The sequence below is a fragment of the Polypterus senegalus genome, chromosome 2, assembly GCF_016835505.1.
Source record: "Polypterus senegalus isolate Bchr_013 chromosome 2, ASM1683550v1, whole genome shotgun sequence".
Classification (NCBI taxonomy): Eukaryota; Metazoa; Chordata; class Cladistia; order Polypteriformes; family Polypteridae; genus Polypterus; species Polypterus senegalus.
Genome location: NC_053155.1, coordinates 122,937,063 through 122,958,717, shown reverse-complemented (window position 1 = coordinate 122,958,717; position 21,655 = coordinate 122,937,063). Strand labels below are relative to the sequence as shown.

Here is a 21,655-nt window from a genome sequence, read left to right as displayed (position 1 = left end):
AATGGCCCCGATCTGAACCCGAGCGGTGTTTTGTTATTGGACTTCTGTGCTCGCCATGGATTGTCCATAACGAACACCATGTTCAAGCATAAGGGTGTTCATATGTGCACTTGGCACCAGGACACCCTAGGCCTCAGGTCGATGATCGACTTTGTGGTCGGTCGCCGGACTTGCGCCATATGTCTTGGACACTCGGGTGAAGAGAGGGGCGGAGCTGTCAACTGATCACCACCTGGTGGTGAGTTGGCCGATGGTGGGGAAGATGCCGGTCAGACCTGGTAGGCCCAAACGTGTTGTGAGGGTCTGCTGGGAACGGCTGGCAGAGTCCCCTGTCAGAAGTAGCTTCAACTCCCACCTCCGCAGAACTTCAACCACGCCCCGAGGGAGGTGGGGACATTGAGTCCAATGGGCCATGTTCCGTGCCTCTATTGTTGAGGCGGCTGACCGGAGCTGTGGCCGCAAGGGGGGCGGGGCCTGTCGTGGCGGCAATCCCCAACCCGTTGGTGGACACCGCGTGAGGGATGCCGTCAAGCTGAAGAAGGAGTCCTATAGGACTTTTTGTCCTGTGGGTCTCTGGAGGCAGCTGATAGGTACCGCAGGCCAAGCGAACGCTGCTTGGTTGTTGCTGAGGCAAAACTCGGGCATGGGAGGAGTTTGAGAGGCCATGGAGAGCGACTTTGGACGGCTTCGAGGAGATTCTGGTCCACCGTCCGCGCCTCAGGAGGGGAAGCAGTGCAGTGTCAACACCGTATATGGTGGGGATGGTGCGCTGCTGACCTCACTGACGCTAGGGTCGGTGGGAGGAGTACTTCAAGACCTCCTCAATCCCACTAACATGCCTTCCACGAGGAAGCAGAGCCTGGGGACTCTGAGGTGGGCTCTCCCATCTCTGGGACTGAAGTCACCGAGGTGGTCAAAAAACTCCTTGGTGGCAGGGCCCCGGGTGGATGAGATACGCCGAGTTCCTTAAGGCTCTGGATGTTGTAGGACTGTCTTGGTTGACACGCCTCTGCAACATCGCATGGACATCGGGACAGTGCCTCTGGATTGGCAGACCGGGGTGGTGGTCCCCCTCTTTAAAAAGGGGGACCAGAGGGTGTGTTCCAACTATAGAGGGATCACACTCCTCAGCCTCCCTGGAAAAGTCTATTCGGGGTTCTGGAGAGGAGGGTCCGCCGGATAGTGAACCTCGGATTCAGGAGGAACAGTGTGGTTTTAGCCCTGGTCGCGAACAGTGGACCAGCTCTTCACCCTTAGCAGAGTCCTGAGGGTGCATGGGAGTTTGCCCGACCGGTCTACATGTGTTTTGTGGACTTGGAAAAGGCATTCGACCGTGTCCCTCGGGAATCCTGTGGGGGGTGCTCCGGGAGTATGGGGTACCGGACCCCCTGATAAGAGCTGTTCGGTCTCTGTACAACCGTGTCAGAGCTTGGTCCGCATTGCCGCAGTAAGTCGAGCCCGCTTCCAGTGAGAGTTGGACTCCGCCAGGGCTGCCCTTTGTCACCGATTCTGTTCATAACTTTTATGGACAGAATTTCTAGGCGCAGCCAGGGTGTTGAAGGGGTCCGGTTTGGTGGACTCAGGATTGGGTCACTGCTTTTGCAGATGATGTTGTCCTGTTTGCTTCATCAGGCCGTGATCTTCAGCTCTCTGGATCGGTTCGCAGCTGAGTGTGAAGCGGCTGGGATGAGAATCAGCACCTCCAAATCCGAGAGCATGGTCCTCAGCCGAAAAGGGTGGAGTGCCCTCTCAGGGTTGGAGGAGAGATCCTGCCCCAAGTGGAGGAGTTCAAGTATCTCGGGGTCTTGTTCACGAGTGAGGGAAGAATGGAGCGTGAGATCGACAGGCGGATCGGTGCGGCATCCGCAGTGATGCGGGCTCTGCATCGGTCTGTCGTGGTGAAAAAGGAGCTGAGCCGTAAGGCAAAGCTCTCAATTTACCAGTCGATCTACGCTCCTACCCTCACCTATGGTCATGAGCTATGGGTAGTGACCGAAAGAACGAGATCGCGAATACAAGCGGCTGAAATGAGTTTCCTCCGCAGGGTGTCTGGGCTTTCCCTTAAAGATAGGGTGAGAAGCTCAGTCATCCGGGAGGGGCTCAGAGTAGAGCCGCTGCTCCTCCGCATCGAGAGGAGTCAGATGAGGTGGCTCGGGCATCTGATCAGGATGCCTCCTGGACGCCTCCCTGGTGAGGTGTTCCGGGCACGTCCAACCGGGAGGAGGCCCCGGGGAAGACCCAGGACACGCTGGAGGGACTATGCCTCCCGGCTGGCCTGGGAACGCCTTTGGGATTCTCCCGAAGAGCTGGAAGAAGTGGCCGGGAGAGGGAAGTCTGGGCCTCTGCTTGCTGCTGCCCCGCGACCCGACCTCGGATAAGCGGAAGAGAATGGATGGATGGATGGAAATTTACCTATTTAAAAAAACTAAATAAACTATGTTTTCTGTATGAGTTTAGTGTTAACTGCTATATTCTCAAAAAATGCCTGTTTTGATGTACATTTGCCCTAAAATTGCAACATATGAGTAAAGTGGAAAGCTTAGTCATTGGGGTTAGTCAAATGACTGAAACATCAACATGCAAAATATGTCCTTCAGAAGCCTTCTTAAAACCTGTAATCATCCTTGTCATTCCATCAACTGTCAATTGAGATGTTTGATAAGCAATCAAATTGTGCAATGTAGAATAACAAAAGTGGTTATACAAGAGAGCATTTGAACAATCAGCAGATAAGTTGTTTATTGGTGGAAGACCTTAACTGATTAATTAGATTAAATGTTCATGCGTTATAGATCAGCTATGGGTGAAGGTGTCAGAAGGAATGTGTATGGCTTACTGAACAGGTGGATTCTTTACCATTATTTCATGTTGTGTCTATTAACATTAAATACTTACAAGAAAATTATTTTCACATTGTCCGATGAGATCTCCCTTGACCTTAACCATTTTGGTCAGTAACGTGGAGAAGAACGAGTCTACCAAGGCATCAAAAGGAACAGAATCTGAATCAGTAATCCCACACTGACTAGAATTTCACAATCACATTGACAGTGTGCCTTTTCATTGTGAAAGGAGATACATCAAACATGTGAACATTAAATAAGACACCTTATATGGCATTTTCTTGATGAACATCAATTGAAAACAACTGCTGAAACACCTCCCCCCAAAACAGAGAAATACCCAGCTGTTACCATACACCACAAAAACAAAAAAAATCCTGTGTCACTTAAATCAGCTCCTGGGGAGGGTAACAATGGTCTTGAATTTCCTCCATTTGTACACAAACTGTCTGACTGTGGACTGGTGGAGTCCAAACTCTTTAGAGATGGTTTTGTAACCTTTTCCAGCCTGATGAGCATCAGCAACTCTTCTTCTGAGGTCCTCAGAAATCTCCTTTGTTTGTGCCATGATACACTTCCACAAACATGTGTTGTGAAGAACAAACTTTGATAGATCCTTGTTCTTTACATAACACAGGGTGCCCACTCACACCTGATTGTCATTCCATTGATTGAAAACACCTGACTCTAATTTCAACTTCAAACTAACTGCTAATTCTAGAGGTACTTTTGCCAGACACAAATATGTAATATCCGATCGTCTTCCTCAATAAATAAATGACCAAGTATAATATTTTGTCTCATTTGTTTAACTGGTTTCTCTTTATCTACTTTTAGGACTTGAGTGAAAATATGATGTTTTATGTCATATCTATGCAGAAATATAGAAAATTCTAAAGGGTTCACAAACTTTCAAGCACAACTGTAAATGATAGACAGCATTATTTAAAAATCACAAATAGATGCACATCAGCCACAGAAAAGGTTAATGCCTTCCTCAGGGACATCATACAACTGAAAACAATTAAAGCAGACAGAATCCGTTTCGATAAATCTCGACTCATTAAAATTAGCCCGTTATTTCCAGTCATCAACCTCATCATTACTAATTCTCAAGAACACATAAACAGACTACCATATTTATATAAATCAGAAAGTATTGTCAGTGACTGGTCTCATTTTTCATTCTGAGAATGCGTAAAATAACACTTAACGGGTTTACTGCAATAATCTTTTCATGGGTCTTCCTGCTAAAATTGATGGATTACAGTAGGTTCAAAATTCTGCAGCCAGCATTCTGTCTTCGACCAATGCAATAATCTCTACATCCTTCAATTTGCTCTCTTCATTGTACCTTTATCAGACTATATCCAGTACAATCAGATCCCTAGATGTACATGAAATCTCACATTATTTGTTTCTCATAATCCACAAATCAAGTCATCAAGTCGCATACTTACAACATGCAAAGGCATGCATTTTTTCTAAAAGATTGTTAAATAAGTAACTCCAGAAAATGAAAGTAGTCCACTGTTTTGCCAAAGCAGAATGATTTTTATTTTGGGACCGGAAGATGAAATGAGAACAAAACAGAGCACCTGCCAGGGTCAAAACCTAAGAGACAAACCATATTTCACCAAGCCAGAAAAGTGAAGTAATAATCAGAATTGTAAATCGGAAAGTAAGTCAGAAAACAGACAGCAAGAATGAAGAGAAGGGCATATTAAGTCTTTAGTTTTATCCAAAACACGGATACCCGTACCATGCATAAATGACCTTCTTAAAGGGTCGCCCTGAAAACATCACACAAGAACGCACCCGGGCACTTCTGGGAATCTGCTTCAGCAAAGGGTAACACAAAAGTCACATAATTGAGCTGCCATTTAATATTTAAAAATGGCACAATAAGACATTAAAAAAATACGAGTTAGTTAGGATCCAAGACAGGATGAAATAAATGCTTTAATCAAATTCTTTGAGCACAGAAACCTCGGAATAGCCACCAAAAAGTCCCAAAACCTCCACAGGAAAGTGTACAAAAATTAATAAGGGACACCAATCACAATACCCACAAACACAGGATCAAATTTTTGTTTTGAAGACAGGACCCCTGACCAATTAATGAGGAGGAGAGGTGGGACTCAAAACTCAAAAGTGTGAAAGGGCTTCCTGTTTGAGGACAACTTTTTTCATGGACATTTTTGATATTATTTGCTGTTGTCTAGTGTTATGTCACCTTCTACCAAACTCTTTGTTATGTCCATTCCTCTCAAAAATATGTGATTAAATGTTTTCTTGACCATCACTAGAAAATCCATGGGATAGTAACATATAAAAATAATTTTTGGGTGGAGTAGTCCTTAATACTTTGTTTTTGTGTTTGTTTGGACTATATTCATCTATGCTTTGCAGTATGTATTGTGATGGTATGCTTAGTAAGAGCCTCTAAATTGAGGAAACCTAATACTTTTTCTAAAGGCTGCTTTAAATTTATACTCTTCTTAGCAGTCAACCAAACATAAAATATCGAAGAGACATTTATTTGTAATAGTTTACACTGACTGCTTTGATTATTGTGTTTCAATCTGCATTTGAGAATTTCAGAATGCAAGTTACTGATAGAATCCAGGCCTTGACGTTGAATGTTTATTTTACAGTCTAATATTTTTGGAATTCAGATATTAAGTGCATATCAATAGAATGTTAATGGAGAAATGACACATATTTCTGAATTATTCATTGATATTGTAAAAACAGTTTTATCTAAGACATTAACACATGTGAATTAGTACATTATATACTTTTATGAAATCATGCACTTTAATTAAATCTAACTTCTAGCGTAGTTAATTATTTAAACTTTTCAGTGATGTATTTGAGAATATTTGACTTCAGTCACTTCCATCTTCATTGTTTACTAATTTTGATAAAGTGATGTCATCAGCTGCAAAGAATTGCTCAAACAAGAAAAAAGTTTCCCCAAAGATCTGAGTCAGGCAAATAGGTTGACTAATCACAGTGAACAGACACACTGCACAATATATAAAAGGGTCTCCAAAAAGATATCAGGCTGGAGCTAAGATGTCAACTACTCCATTCAGGGCCATGAAAACTCTCCTGCTTGCAGCTGTCTTAATGCTTTCCTTCACCAAGCCAGCCAGGGCCATTCCTATTCAGGAACCTGCGCCAAATGAGGAAAGCCATAAAGACTTGGACATAGCAAGGGTAAGTGGAAACATCTATCTGTTTAATTCACTAAATGACGTTCATTCAGGTATTTACAAAGGAAACAAAATAATTGAATTTAGTAATTTTATAACAGATTTCAATAAATAAAACAACCTGTAATTCGGAGCACTATCTCTATTAATAGTATATTGAAAATATAACTTTGTAGCAGATGGGGCATCCCAATTAATTACTATTAGACGTTTTAATTATGAAGTGTGAGAACATTAGGAAACCTACTTCATTAATCTAAAATATAAATATTCCTTTCTATGTTCTCTTATTTTTCAGCAAATGTCTAGGCTTTAGTTATCCTTCTCAAAGATACTATTATACAGTATTATAATGGATGCAAATTCTAATGAAAATAATGAATACCACTGTTAAAAGTTTAGCCTCTTTAATAAAAAGAGATTAGAAAAGTTCTGAGCAAGAATAACAAGTTATAATTCATAATATTGGGAATGAGCAAATGACATATGTACACACCATTGTCTCCGAATTAGGAATACCTTCAGAACTTCTACAACCTGACAAGCACTACTGCCAGAAGCAAACATTTAATACATTCAAAAATTAAAGAAATGCAAGCTTTCTTTGGTCTTAAAGTGACTGGCAAATTGGATTCAGACACCATGGAAGTCATGAAGAAACCAAGATGTGGCATGGCTGATGTTAAAAATTTTAAAGCTGCAGATCGAATGTCCAGATGGAACAAATACAGCTTAACGTACAGGTAAATCAAACAGCAGACTCATTCCATCTAGAGCATGGTGTTCCTATTGGTCTTTGGGTACCAAAGCACATTTGAAACAAACACAATAATGTCTACTTAAAGAAAAAAAAAACAACCTTCATATGAGTAGAGTTACCTTCATGCTTTACTGTATTTACTCTTGTTACTGACTACAGGATTGTGAACTACACCCCTGATTTGGATAAAGGAAGTGTAGACCAAGCAATTCGTAATGCCTTCCGAGTGTGGAGCAACGTCACTCGATTGAGGTTCACTAAAGTTTTCAATGGGACTGCTGACATTATGATTATGTTTCAGGCAAGAGGTAAGTGCTCTTTATTTATTTATTTATTTATTTTTACTCACTAAGAGTGAAAACAAACATTTCATGATGGTCAAATAATTTAGACGGGCTGTTAAGGAATGTTGTTTTTGAGTGGTGGTATATTGGTAATTTCAGTCTCAACTACTTTCTGTGTAAAATCTGCCTATCACTCCATGTCAGTACGGAATTTTTCGAGTTAGTCTAGTAACTTCCACAAATGTGTTTTAGATTAACTGACAATTCTAAACTGGCATGTTGTGTGAATGCAACATTATTTCCCGTTCAGAATTAGTTCCTGCCTAGAACTCTTGTTGCTGTGATAATGTCAATCTCCGAACAGTCCGATTGGCTTTATTATATGTTCCTAGAATTACTGTTGAGGAGGATTGAGTTTTCATGCACTGGGGAAAATGACATAAAACTGAACAACAGATTTATTTTTTCAATAATAATAAAAATCTATGCTACCTTTTGTGATCAGCATTTCAATGTTTTATACCGGCACAGTGCATATGCAGTGTTTTCAGATATGTTTACTTACATTTATAGACTGGTTTAGTTAAGTGACTTGCTGGGGGTCACCATGTGAATCAAGACTAGCAGCTGAACCTGTACCTTCAAGGCTACAAGTTTAACTCCCAACCCTCTATATTTTATTGCCAGCATCAAAGATTAAATTACACTAATTAAGATTCAATTACATTATTTTGCAATTATAAAATGTCCACAATTAACAGATTACTATTGTTTTGGTTGCTAGATCATGGAGACGGTCATCCATTTGATGGACCTGGCAATATGCCGGCCCATGCTTTTTTTCCTGGACCAGGCATTGGAGGTGATGTACACTTTGATGAAGATGAAACCTGGAGTGCTAATAGTCAAGGTGGGTCATTAACATGTGCACAACATGAAAGTGGGTAATAAAAGATGTAAAAAAAAAAAAGAAAATGGCAATATAACCTTTGTAGTCAGTGTATGGTTTGTACTTTAATCATTCACAAGAAGGAGCTAAATACCAAATATTTTATTCTGTTTGTTTCAGAATAGCAGAATGAGCACTAGTAAGACATTGAGTTGTAAATATAGCAGAGTGAAGCTCAAACGGAAAACCTTAAATAAATTTCATTATAAAAAAAATAAATATGTGTACCTAACTAAAACGTTTTACCATTCTATCAATAAACTAAACAAAAAGATTAGTTTTTTAACACACATGCCTGATTTCACAATATTTTTGCAGGTATAAACTTGTTCCTTGTGGCTGCACATGAAATTGGCCATTCTCTGGGTCTTCGTCATTCTTCAGATCCTAATGCCTTAATGTATCCAGCATACAGTTATAAAGACCCAAATGGATTTCAGCTTTCACAAGATGACATTCAAAGGATTCAGGCTTTATATGGTAAGTCAATGAAGTTACGTATTTTTAGTTTCGACCCTCCTTGTCAACACTTATCTTTAATGATAGCTGATTAACTGTAAATGCTTAACAATTTGTACACATTTTTTGCAAAGACGTTTACACTAGGCACCAAAAAATATGTTTGTATTGTAAAAGAAGATAAATTACAACAACTATGAATGGGAGATAAGACAGTGAGGGAGACAGCAATACAGTTGTGCTTGAACGTTTGTGAACCCTTTAGAATTTTCTATATTTCTGCATAAATATGACCTAAAACATCAGATTTTCACTCAAGTCATAAAAATAGATAAAGAGAAACCAGTTAAACAAATGAGACAAAAATATTATACTTGGTCATTTATTTATTAAGGAAAATGATCACATATTATATATTTGTGAGTGGCAAAAGTATGTAAACCTTTGCTTTCCGGTAACTTTTGATCATTCCTGCACACCGGCTTGGAGGAATTTTAGCTCATTCCTCCGTACAGAACAGCTTCAACTCTGGGATGTTGGTGGGTTTGCTCACATTAACTGCTCGCTTCAGGTCCTTCCACAACATTTTGATTGGATTAAGGTCAGGACTTTGACTTGGCCATTGCAAAATATTAACTTTATTCTTCTTTAACCATTCTTTGGTAGAAGAACTTGTGTGCTTAGGGTTGTTGTCTTGCTGCATGACCCACTTTCTCTTGAGATTCAGTTCATAGACAGATGTCCTGACATTTTCCTTTAGAATTCTCTGATATAATTCAGAATTCATTGTTCCATCAATGAAGGCAAGCCGTCCTGGCCCAGATGCAGCAAAACAGGCTCAAACCATGATACTACCACCACCATGTTTCACAGATGGGATTAGGTTCTTATGCTGGAATGCAGTGTTTTCCTTTCTCCTAACATAACGCTTTTCATTTAAACCAAAAAGTTCTATTTTGGTCTCATCCGTCCACAAAACATTCTTCCAATAGCCTTCTGGTTTGTCCACGTGATCTTTAGCAAACTGCAGACGAGCAGTAATATTTCCTTTGGAGAGCAGTGGCTTTCTCCTTACAACCCTGCCATGCACACCATCGTTGTTCAGTGTTCTCCTGATTCTCATTAACATAAAAATTAGCCAATGTGAGAGAGGCCTTCAGTTTCTTAGAAGTTACCCTGGGGTCCTTTGTGACCTCGCCGACTGTTACACGCCTTGCTCTTGGAGTGATCTTTGTTGATTGACCACTCCTGAGGAGGGTAACAATGGTCTTCAGTTTCCTCCATTTGTACACAATCTGTCTGACTGTGGATTGGTGGAGTCCTAACTCTTTAGAGATGGTTTTGTAACCTTTCCCAGCCTGATAAGCATCAACAACTCTTTTTCTGAGGTCCTCAGAAATCACCTTTATTCGTGCCATGATACTCTTCCACAAACGTGTTCTGAAGAACAGACTTTGATAGATCCTTGTTCTTTAAATAACACAGGGTGCCCACTCACACCTGATTGTCATCCCATTGATTGAAAACACCTGACTCTAATTTCACCTTCAAATTAACTGCTAATCCTAGAGGTTCACATACTTTTGCCACTTACAAATATGTAATATTCGATCATTTTCCTCAATAAATAAATGACCAAGTATAATATTTTTGTCTCATTTGTTTTACTGGCTTCTCTTTATCTATTTTTAGGACTTGAGTGAAAATCTGATGATGTTTTAGGTCATATTTATGCAGAAATATAAAAAATTCTAAAGGGTTCACAAACTTTTAAGCACAACTGTATAATGAGTATTTTATTTGAGGTAGAAATTATTTGGTTTCCCTTAGGGCTCATTTTTTACTTTTGGCAAAGAAGCACAGTGAAATTATTCTTAAAGTATAAACTGTCCAATTACAATTAGGGAATTCATCTCTGAACTTTCTTTACAAATTAATATTAATATTTCTGAATAGCCACTTATTATACAATCTTAAAAACTTGTTCAGCATAAAAAACACTAAATGCTCATAAAACATCTTAAATAAATGTCAACATCCAGCATCTTCGTGAACTAACCCTAATTAAGTATGCTCTTGTTCCTTAATTTTGTTCCAGAAGCATTGTCTTGCTAATATGTTTTGCCTTCATTTAATTTCAGGGAGAAGAAAATGAAGTGCTGAAAAAGAAGGAGCGAGTCCCAACTGGAGTATATTAAAATTAAATGTTTCATTTCTACCTTTTATTTTACCTTTTTATTGCTTTGTATTGAATAAATTCCTTTGTAAACATCATGCAATAGTATGCATATTTGGTTAACAATGCAATAAACATTTTCATGAAGTAAACTCAGTGTTTCAGGCTTTTCAGAAGAATAGATCTCACAAACTCAACAATTTATTGTGGTGACACTTATGTTTTAACTTTTCTTTTCAAACATTATAAATAAAAAAAATGGGCAGTTTTCTTCTTGAGCGGGGTATTACTGTTTATTGTGCCTGCTTACATTCACATGACAGCTATAAGCAACTCAATTCTGAGTTTTCTTTTTGATTGTTCAAATTCAGTTTTGCATACAACCCAGATTGGATATGAATGTGTACAGATATCCTTCCTAAATGTGCTTCTCATGCACAGAATTAATAAAGACAAATAAATCAGGATAATGTGACCTAATAGACAACTATAAATACCAACAACATGCAGGCTGATGTGCTACGCTACATGGTTTACAGTGCAAGAAGTCTGTGAGTTTGTCAGCTTACTATGGCAAGGAAGGGAAATACAGTTTAAATGGGTGGTTTGAATGCAAATTCAGAATGTTGAATGGGGACATTTGATTATCTGTGACAATGTCTACGCACATAACTCTCATATAAAAATGTGTCTTTGAGATGAGTCTTAGCAATTGGTCTACCTTGGCACCTCAGTTTTTCCATTTGGGGGTTGCATAGGTGCTGCAGTGTAAACCATTTCGACACAGACACATAATAAAAGATTATATTAACAGTGATGTAAAATTGTGTGAATTTGCAGACAATTCCAGTTCAAGTGTTCAAACACAAGTCATATTCAAGTCGCACATGTCTGTATTGGCTTTAGTACTACGTACGGAAGTGGTCTATTTAAAGTCTGAAAAGATTTCATTCCATGTTGGTTTTTACAGCTCACACTTCTATAAAATGATCAGATCTGTGTCATACATGAGTGAAAAATCAGAACTGAGCATCAGTCTAAGCCTAAGCATAGCCTAGGTTGCTGCCTTAATATTCCTAGACCTAAACTTTGATTCTAGATCTAAATGATGTTAACACAGAAGTTACCGCTCCAAATCAAGTCATGAGATATCATGACTCGAGGCAGGTTGGGGTATCTGCTTTTTTTCAAATATTCAAATATCACAGGTGGCTGCTGTTACAGCCTACCAAAAGTCCTAGAGGTACAGTGGTGTGAAAAACAATTTGCCCCCTTCCTGATTTCTTATTCTTTTGCATGTTTGTCACACAAAATGTTTCTGATCATCAAACACATTTAACCATTAGTCAAATATAACAAATGTAAACACAAAATGCAGTTTTTAAATGATGGTTTTCATTATTTAGGGGAAAAAAAATCCAAACCTACATGGCCCTGTGTGAAAAAGTAATTGCCCCCTGAACCTAATAACTGGTTGGGCCACCCTTAGCAGCAATAACTGCAATCAAGCCGTTGCTTATAACTTGCAATGAGTCTTTACAGCGCTCTGGAGGAATTTTGGCCCACTCATCTTTGCAGAATTGTTGTAATTCAGCTTTATTTGAGGGTTTTCTAGCATGAACCGCCTTTTTAAGGTCATGCCATAGCATCTCAATTGGATTCAGGTCAGGACTTTGACTAGGCCACTCCAAAGTCTTCATTTTGTTTTTCTTCAGCCATTCAGAGGAGGATTTGCTGGTGTGTTTTGGGTCATTGTCCTGTTGCAGCACCCAAGATCGCTTCAGCTTGAGTTGACGAACAGATGGCCGGACATTCTCCTTCAGGATTTTTTGGTAGACAGTAGAACTCATGGTTCCATCTATCACAGCAAGCCTTCCAGGTCCTGAAGCAGCAAAACAACCCCAGACCATCACACTACCACCACCATATTTTACTGTTGGTATGATGTTCTTTTTCTTAAATGCTGTGTTCCTTTTACGCCAGATGTAAGATTTGCCTTCCAAAAAGTTCAACTTTTGTCTCATCAGTCCACAAGGTATTTTCCCAAAAGTCTTGGCAATCATTGAGATGTTTCTTAGCAAAATTGAGACGAGCCCTAATGTTCTTTTTACTTAACAGTGGTTTTGCCTTGAAATCTGCCATGCAGGCCGCTTTTTGCCCAGTCTCTTTCTTATGGTGGAGTCGTGAACACTGACCTTAATTGAGGCAAGTGAGGCCTGCAGTTCTTTAGACATTGTCCTGGGGTCTTTTGTGACCTCTCGGATGAGTCGTCTCTGCACTCTTGGGGTAATTTTGGTCGGCCAGCCGGCCACTCCTGGGAAGGTTCACCACTGTTCCATGTTTTTGCCATTTGTGGATAATGGCTCTCACTGTGGTTCGCTGGAGTCCCAAAGCTTTAGAAATGGCTTTATAACCTTTACCAGACTGATAGATCTCAATGACTTCTGTTCTCATTTGTTCCTGAATTTCTTTGGATCTTGGCATGATGTCTAGCTTTTGAGGTGCTTTTGGTCTACTTCTCTGTGTCAGGCAGCTCCTATTTAAGTGATTTCTTGATTGAAACAGGTGTGGCAGTAATCAGGCCTGGGGGTGGCTACGGAAATTGAACTCAGGTGTGATACACCACAGTTAGGTTTTTTTTTAACAAGGGGGCGATTACTTTTTCACACAGGGCCATGTAGGTTTGGATTTTTTTTCTCCCTAAATAATAAAAAGCATCATTTAAAAACTGTATATATATAAATAGGTTGCACTCAAGTGAGAGAGAGGGAGACAAAAACACAGAGAAAAACTAAACCAGCTAACTAAAAAAAACTCCATTAATTATCAAAAAGAAAAAAAAAATCAAAATATGGAGAAAGTTACGCAAACCAGAAACAAGGCAGGAGGAAAACACTAACTTAACTATCTAGCTGAACAAAGTTTACACAGCTAGATACACACTATCCACATTTATCACATAGATGGCTAGCTTACAACAATTACAATTCTTTAATAAGCAATAAGAAACAAAAACCCAAAGCCAGGCCATCCAACCCTAACTCTCAAATACCTTGCTCTGCAAAAACACAAATCCTTCTCCTCACTCACACATTCCAACCTAAAACCCAAAGAAGCTTCTTTTATAATCTACACCCCACCCGCAACCCAGGTCATTTATTAACAATGGGCAATTCAATAGGTGGGTAATTAGGGCAGTACTCAATTAAGTCATCAGCACCAAACTAGAATAGAGTTTAACAAAAAGTGAGAAGTCAAGGAAAATCACACCTTTTATTGGCTAACTAAAAATATTACAATATGCAAGCTTTCCGGGCAACTCAGGCCCCTTCTTCAGGCAATACAGAAACTGGAGTTCCCTGTGTTTATAAAGACACCAGGACAGATGCAACAATGGAAAACCTTTAAGTGAGACATCTTAAAAAATTTATAGACCTCTTCAGGCTATAATTCATTTAGCAAGTGAGGAGAACAACATATGGTGAGGTTCTTTGGATAAGATAACTGTCCAACAAAGTCTTTTGAAGTTTCTGATGAGTTTTTCAATGCAATGTGGGTCTGTAGGACAGGTTGTCAGTCCAAGAGATGCAAATAGTCCTCATATCTGGCCTTTAAACTCTGTTTAAACCATGTAGTAATGTGTTAAAATTTAGCATGAATTTGATTTCCCATTCTTTTCTCTCTTGCTGTGTTCTGAAGTTGCCCATAAGCACTGTGACTTTAAAGTCCCTGTCACAGTGTCCATTGCTGTTTAAGTGGGACGCTACAGGAATATCTGTGTTACCATGCTTGATATGGAACTTATGTAAATTCATTCCCCGGTGGAGTGGTTGTCTAGTTTCTCCCACATACAGTGCAGTGTCAGGACATTTCATTCAGAGAATTATCTAGACTACATTAGGTTGGAACAATGTGCAGGACTTTGATCAGTTGGTGATGGCAAAAAACCATCAAAGAAAAACACAAAAGTAAAGATTGCAAATCTATTGAAGTGTATGATAATTCTGTGCATATGTAGTCTATTAAGAGCAGAACTAAAATGTACTTTTGAAACGGACAAATTAAAAAAATGGGTTTTTAGAAGTTTTTTAAAATAATAATAATACATTTTATTTATATAGCACCTTTCCCATGCTCAAGGCACTTATAAAATTTAGGAAAGAACGGCAATGTATACATTATATACCATTGTACAAACCAGATAAATAAATAAAGAAAGAAGAGTAAGACAGTAAATTCAGAGAAAAAGCCTAACAGACAACATAACTGATGGTCTAGAACACACACACAGGTTACGAAAGCATCTTGACATAGAGGTACTGAGAGAATGGTAATAAAGTCAAGTAGAGCTAAAAGCCTTCCTGAACAGAGTTTTGAGTTGTTTTTTAAAAGAATTCATGGAGTCAGCTGATCTACTTAATTTCATTAGGTCATTCCAGAGTCTGGACGCTATACAGCTGAAGGCCCTGTCACCTATGGATTGCAGATTAGTGTGGGGCACAACAAGATTGCCAGAATCAGAGGACCTTAGTGGGCGGGCAGGCACATAGTGATGGAGAAGGTCACTGATTCGTTTTGTTGCAATTTAATTTTAAAGAGTTCTGCTTCATCCAGGTTTTAATTTCACTAAAGCAGGTTGTGAGCTGAGAAAGCTCTGATGAAGTTCCACTTGTAACATCGAAGAAAAGTTGAGTATCGTCTGCATAAAAATGATAACCCAGTCCATAGCTACCAATAATATGGCCAAGGGGAAGCATATAAATACAGAAGAGAAGAGGGCCGAGGACGAAGCCCTGAGGAACTCCTTGTGTGAATGGCACTGAGTTGGATCTGCTTTTGCCAAGACTAACAAACTCTTGCCTATCAGTCAGATAGGACTTGAACCACTGGAGGGCAGTGCCAGAGATACCCAGCATGTTCTCCATTCTGGACAGTAGAATGTCATGTCTGAACTGAGTGTTAAATGCTGCACTGAGGTCTAACAGAATTAATATGCTGGTTTGTCCAGAGTCTGCTGCCATAAGCAAATCATTGGTTACCTGTAGCAGAGCAGTTTCACAGCTGTGCTATGCCCTGAAACCAACTGAAAGGGTTCCATCAAGTTATCAGAGGTTAGGTAATTGGTGAGTTGGGAAGCTACAACACGCTCAAGAACTTTGGGAAGTGGGAAATAGGCCAAAAGTTGTTGGATTGTCAGCATCAAGACCAGACTTTTTTAACATTGGGGTTACAGAAGCGATTTTAAAAGTGAGTGGTAAAAAGCCAGTATCACAGCCGGGATTATGGCATGAATGCACGATTTAAGTAGTGTGCTGAGGATGGGGTCCAGTACACAGTATTCGGCCTCATTTTACAAAGCAGGTTATTAACAAACGGAGATATAACTGGTGAGAAGTTAGAGAAGGAGCTGGATGGAGTGGGAAAACAGGGAGAGATATAAACAGATGATGTATTTATGTTAGTTGAAGTATTTAGATGTTTGATTTTGTTACGGAAAAAGTGGAAGAATTCCTCACAGACTTCAGTAGAAGAGGTAGTTGGGCCAGATGCAGGTTTGAGTAGTTTATTAACTACAGAGAACAAAACCTTTAGGTTATTGTGGCCACTTTCTATTACTCTGCCATAATCGGTGCTCTTGGCAGCAGTTAGTGCTTCTCTGTAAGCTCTTTGGTGGTCAGAGAAAGCCTGGATGTGCACGGTAAGGCCAGTCTTACATGACTAAACCCGAGTCTCCTATCTGCGAGGCACGACTGAAACATCTGCATGCAAAATATGTCCCACAGAAGCCTTCTTAAATCCTGTAATTATCCTTGTCATTCCATCAACTGTCAATTGGGATGTTTGATAAGCCATCATATCATGCAATGCAGAATAACAAAAGTGGTTATATAAGACAGCATTTATACAATCAGCATTTAAGTTGTTTATTGGTGGAAGACCTTAACTGATTAATTAGATTAAATGCCCATGTGTTCTAGATCAGCTATGTGTGAAGATGTCAGAAGGAATGTGTATGGCTTACTGTACAGGTACATTCTTTACCATTATTTCATGTTGTGTCTATCAACTTTTAATACTCATAAGCAAATTATTTTCTCATTCTCTGATGATGTCTACCTTGATCTTAATCATTTTGGTCAGCAACATGGAGAAGAACGAGTCTACCAAGGCATCAAAAGGAACAGAATCTGAATCAGTAATCCCCCACTGACTAGTATTTCACAATCACATTGACAGTGTGCCTTTTCATTGTGAAAGGAGATATTACAAACATGAGAACATTAAATAAGACACATTATATGGCATTTTCTTGATGAACTGCAATTGAAAGGAACTACTGAAACACCTCCCCACAACACAGAGAAATACCCAGCTGTTACCATACAGCACAAAAACAAAATACTGAAATCAGCTAAATACATTTCTTTTTTCTGCTGTGACAAAGCAAAGTACTTCTTTCAGGTAATTAATCAGAGGCAGGCCAGTCCAACTGTATTATTTATTACTATTAAATAAATATTTCACCCAGGCAAACACATATACTTTCCACTTGACTTTTTCTGCTCCTTTCAAAGACAAAAATACTGTACTCTTTCCACTACCCCACCTGTTCCAACTTCCTGACCCTTCATCAGTTATTTTATTAACTATTGTTTCCCTGATTTCTTCAATTATTTAAATATTTTTTTAAAAATTTGACCTGTTTTCTGATCATTTAGTTCCTTCTTTACCTGGCAATCTTCTTGGGTCCAATAGTACTGATGTTATCTTGTTCCTCCAGTCTTATTCTTATTCAGTTGTTGGTGCCACTATGCTTTAATCTCTAAACTGGAGGAGCAGCCCAATTGATTCCCTAGTATGACCGTATATTTCACTTCTATATTACTGATAGTCAGCAATATTTAAAAATTACAAATAGATTAACATCAGCCACAGAAAAAGGTCACTGCCTTCCTCAGGGACATCATACAACTGCAAACAAACAATTAATGCAGACAGAATCCGTTTCAATAAATCTCGACTTGTAAAATTAGCCCATTGTTTTCAGTCATCAGCCTCATCATACTCATTCTCAAGATCACAATAACACTGCCATTTTTCTATAACTCATAAAGTATTGCCAGAGACTGGTCTCATTTTTCCTTCTGAGAATGTGTAAAATAACACTTAAAGGGTTTAGTAGTATAAGAATAGTCAAGGAGGAGGGAAAGTGCATTAGAAGTAGTAAAGGGGAATTAAAAGATACAGACAATGAAATAGCAGATGCCCTTAACTTACATTTTTCTGAGGTGTTCACAAGTGAGCAAGTAGATAACCTCCCAGAGGTAAACGCGACTACTAAGGAGGTACGGAGGGATTTGGAAATTAATAATAATAATAATTCTTTGCATTTATATAGCGTTTTTCTCACTACTCAAAGCGCTTAGCAATTGCAGTTTAAGGGTCTTGCTTAAGGGCCCAACAGAGCAGAGTCCCTGTTGGCATTTACGGGATTCGAACCGGCAACCTTCCAATTGCCAGTGCAGAGTGTAGAGGGAGAAGTGCTGCTCAGATTAAATAAGCTGAAATCAAACAAATCACCAGGACCAGATAGTATTTATCCTCGAGTTCTTAAGAAGGTACATATATAAGAGTACATATATAAACCCTTGACACATATTTTTAGGAAGTCACTTTACACTACAGAGATTCTGAAGAAAAAATGGCAAATATCATCCCATTATATAAAAAGGGTGACAGGGCAGATCCAAGCAACTATGGTCATTAAGCTTAACAGGCATCACAGGAAAATCAATGGAAGGAATTAAAAAGGATAAGATTCAGCAACACCTGCCAAGGACAGGAGTTATTCTGAACAGTCAGCATGGGTTCAAAAGAGGGAGGTCATGTTTTACTAATATGCTGGAATTCTATGAGGAGGCAACAAAAGGATATGATCAAAGTGGAGTTTATGATATTATTTATCTGGAAAAGAAGTGGGAGTTCAGGGTGATGTTTTTAGATGGGTGCAGAATTGGCTCAGACACAGGAGGCAGAGGGTGATGGTGTGAGGAACCTCATCAGAATTGGCTGTTAAGAGTGCCGTTTCACAGGGGTCAGTGCTAGGGCTGCTGCTATTTTTAATATATATACATGATTTAGATAGGAATACAAACAACAAGCTGGTTAAGTTTGCAGATGATACCAAGATAGGTGGAGTGACAGATAATTTGGAATCCATTATAGCATTACAATCTTGCCGGTTATATTTAAGGAGTCACCGGCCAACAAGGGTCGTCACTGAACCTAAAGGCGAGGTATGAGTAAGCACTGCTGAGCTATTTGGAGGAGCAGTTGTGATTTTGGCGGCTTTTGTACAGTATATATTCTTTTGTATATAGCAGAGGTCACTAACAGGTGGACCGCGGTCCGGGTCCGGACCCAGAAGCTGTCTCATACGGACCCAGACTTACAGCCAAAACAGGTTATGATTTAAAACCTGATGGGCGCTTCTATTTTACCGGCGCAGCTTTTGCAGTCTTTACGGTAATGTTTTAGTGGATGAGGAAATGCACAGACCAATTGTATGCGCGTTAAGCCATTTCACATGATACCACTCAGCCAATCAAGTCTGTGGATTCTAGGTGGCGAACATTGCTTTACTTTACTTTACAGCACAGACAGATGAGAGAGTTAGAGGCAAGGAAGAGAGACGGTAGAAAGAAAAAGAAAGATAGCGATACGTGTAGAAAAAACAAACGGAAAAATAAGCCGCAGGAAGTGACAGATACAGACGACTGTGCTGGAAAAAGAAAAGACGGGTGAGACAGAGAAAGGGACAGAAAAATAAGGAACAAATGGCGCTCTCCAAAAAAAGGAAAGTGGGCAGCGAAAATAGGGCATTTAATCCGGAATGGACAAACTCATTTCTGTTCATACTTTCCACTGGGAGGACTAAACCAGTGTGTCTCATATGTTCAGAAACCGTGGCACTTGTCAAAAGTGCCAATGTGAAACGAAACATAAAGGTTTCGAACAAACATACCCACTCAAATCCGAAGTGAGATCACAGTAAATGAACCCAATGTTACAATCCTGGCAGGACAAGCTAGAGCTCAGCTCTCTCACTGAGCAAAAAAGTGGGGCGATGAATATAAGAGGGGAGGAAAGTGAGCATTGAAAACCGTGTAATTGTTAAGATGTGTTGAGATTTATTATCTGTAAAATTGGTTGAGACTGTTGAGTCAAGACGTGAAACAAAAAAAGGGGAAATTCGAGCTTTTTCTTTATTTATTTTATTTTTTGGAAGTTAAGCACTTTATTTAAACATGCACAATTTTCACATTTTATTTAGTTTGTCTTATTTTGAAATGCAGCCCTACTTTTAGTAAATTTAAGAACATTATATACTGTGATGGGACATTATACATATCTGCAGTCATACATACATGTTCAGTACTGTGTTACATGACAATAAATATTGTCCAAAAGTTTTTGAATTGTACTGAACTCATTAGATTTGAAAGTCTGGTATTGATTACATGCAGATGCTGCTACAACTACTAGGCGACTTAATATATATGATACTAAATAGTCAGACAACGTGATCTTCCGGACCATTGCTTCGAGAAATTTTCTCTAATTGGACCTCTTTAGATTTTAGTTGAATACCCCTGGTATATAGAGTTATATATCTCCTAGTGATCGTTTTGGTGGAGGTATATATACATTGATTTGGTGCTGGGATAGTCTTTGATTTTGGGTTTGGTGCAATTGTTTTTGTATATACACACACTTATTTTTGTGCATTTTTCTTTCCTGCTGGAGGAGCGTCTTGAGCCAGGGATAAAAGAAGACAACCTTCAACCCGCTCAGCTACCCAGTGATTTAAATGGCAATACACCATCCCAGCCAATACTGGGTAGTTACCCCAAACGTGTATTTGGTGGCACAACATTAAGATCATTCAATCCTGCCTGGTACCGCACACAACCATGGCTGGAGTACTCTGTTGTGTGGGACGCATGCTTCTGTTTCCCCTGTCGGAAATATGGCAGCACAGTTAATGAGAGGGATGTAGTTTTTTACCTTAACTGGTTTTAACAACTGGAAAGCAGCACTTGATCGAGACAAGGGGCTACAGAGGAATGTGTCCAGCCACAACCATGTGCATGCTTCAACAATCTGGACTGAGCATAAAAGCAGAGAGGCCACAGGGAGACTGTGGATTTAATGTTGGTTGGTAAAACACAACTTGAAAAAAAACATATACTATGTCAAGAGGATCGGTAGTGCTATAAGGTTTCTCTGTGTAAATGAGTTGGGGCTCCATGGGACTGCAGAAACCTTGAGACATGATGCAGTGGGTAATGATGATGACATTTCTTCAATTATTTTTCTAAAACTGATGGAATATACCTTAGAGAAGGATGAGAAGCTAACAGGCATTGCTAAGGGTATCACAAAAAAATGCAAAATACACATCTAAGGATATCCAAAATGAAATTATCCAAACACTGGCTGACATGGTGTTTGGAGAGGTCAGGAAGAAATATGAAAGTGCTGATTCTGCAGGGTTTTGCCTCAAAAGTGATGGGACCAGGGATAGGTGCAATGTGGAAAATTTGTCTGTGATAATACGGTTTGTCAGAAATTCCATGCCAGAGGAGTATCTTATTGGGTTGCTTGACTTGTAACAACTTGATGCAGAATACATCACCTCTGAGATACTGTTACACCGTTCTGATGCTGGCTACAGTGCTGACAGTATACCTAGCCAGTGTTATGATGGAGCTTCTGTGATGAGTGGGGTTAGAGGTGGTGTACAAGCTCTGCTCCAAAAGAGACTTGACAGAAATGTTCCATACATCCACTGCCTCAACCACCAACTGCACTTAGTGGTTGTGCATGCCTTGCAGAGTGAGCCATGTGCAAAAAGATTTTTTTAGCCTATCTAGTTCACTCTACAACTTTTGTCACCACC

General features: G+C 39.5%; 1 protein-coding gene across 1 annotated transcript; it reads left to right on the top strand.

Annotated features, from left to right (window-relative positions):
* Positions 1-5,851: 5,851 nt before the first annotated feature.
* On the top strand, positions 5,852-10,946 carry LOC120523307 (collagenase 3-like). The gene is made up of 6 exons (XM_039744517.1): positions 5,852-6,068; positions 6,578-6,807; positions 6,984-7,132; positions 7,893-8,018; positions 8,376-8,537; positions 10,658-10,946. The coding sequence occupies exons 1-6, from the start codon at positions 5,925-5,927 to the stop codon at positions 10,669-10,671; spliced, it is 825 nt and encodes a 274-aa protein (XP_039600451.1). The 5' UTR covers positions 5,852-5,924; the 3' UTR covers positions 10,672-10,946.
* The last annotated feature ends 10,709 nt before the right edge of the window (positions 10,947-21,655 follow it).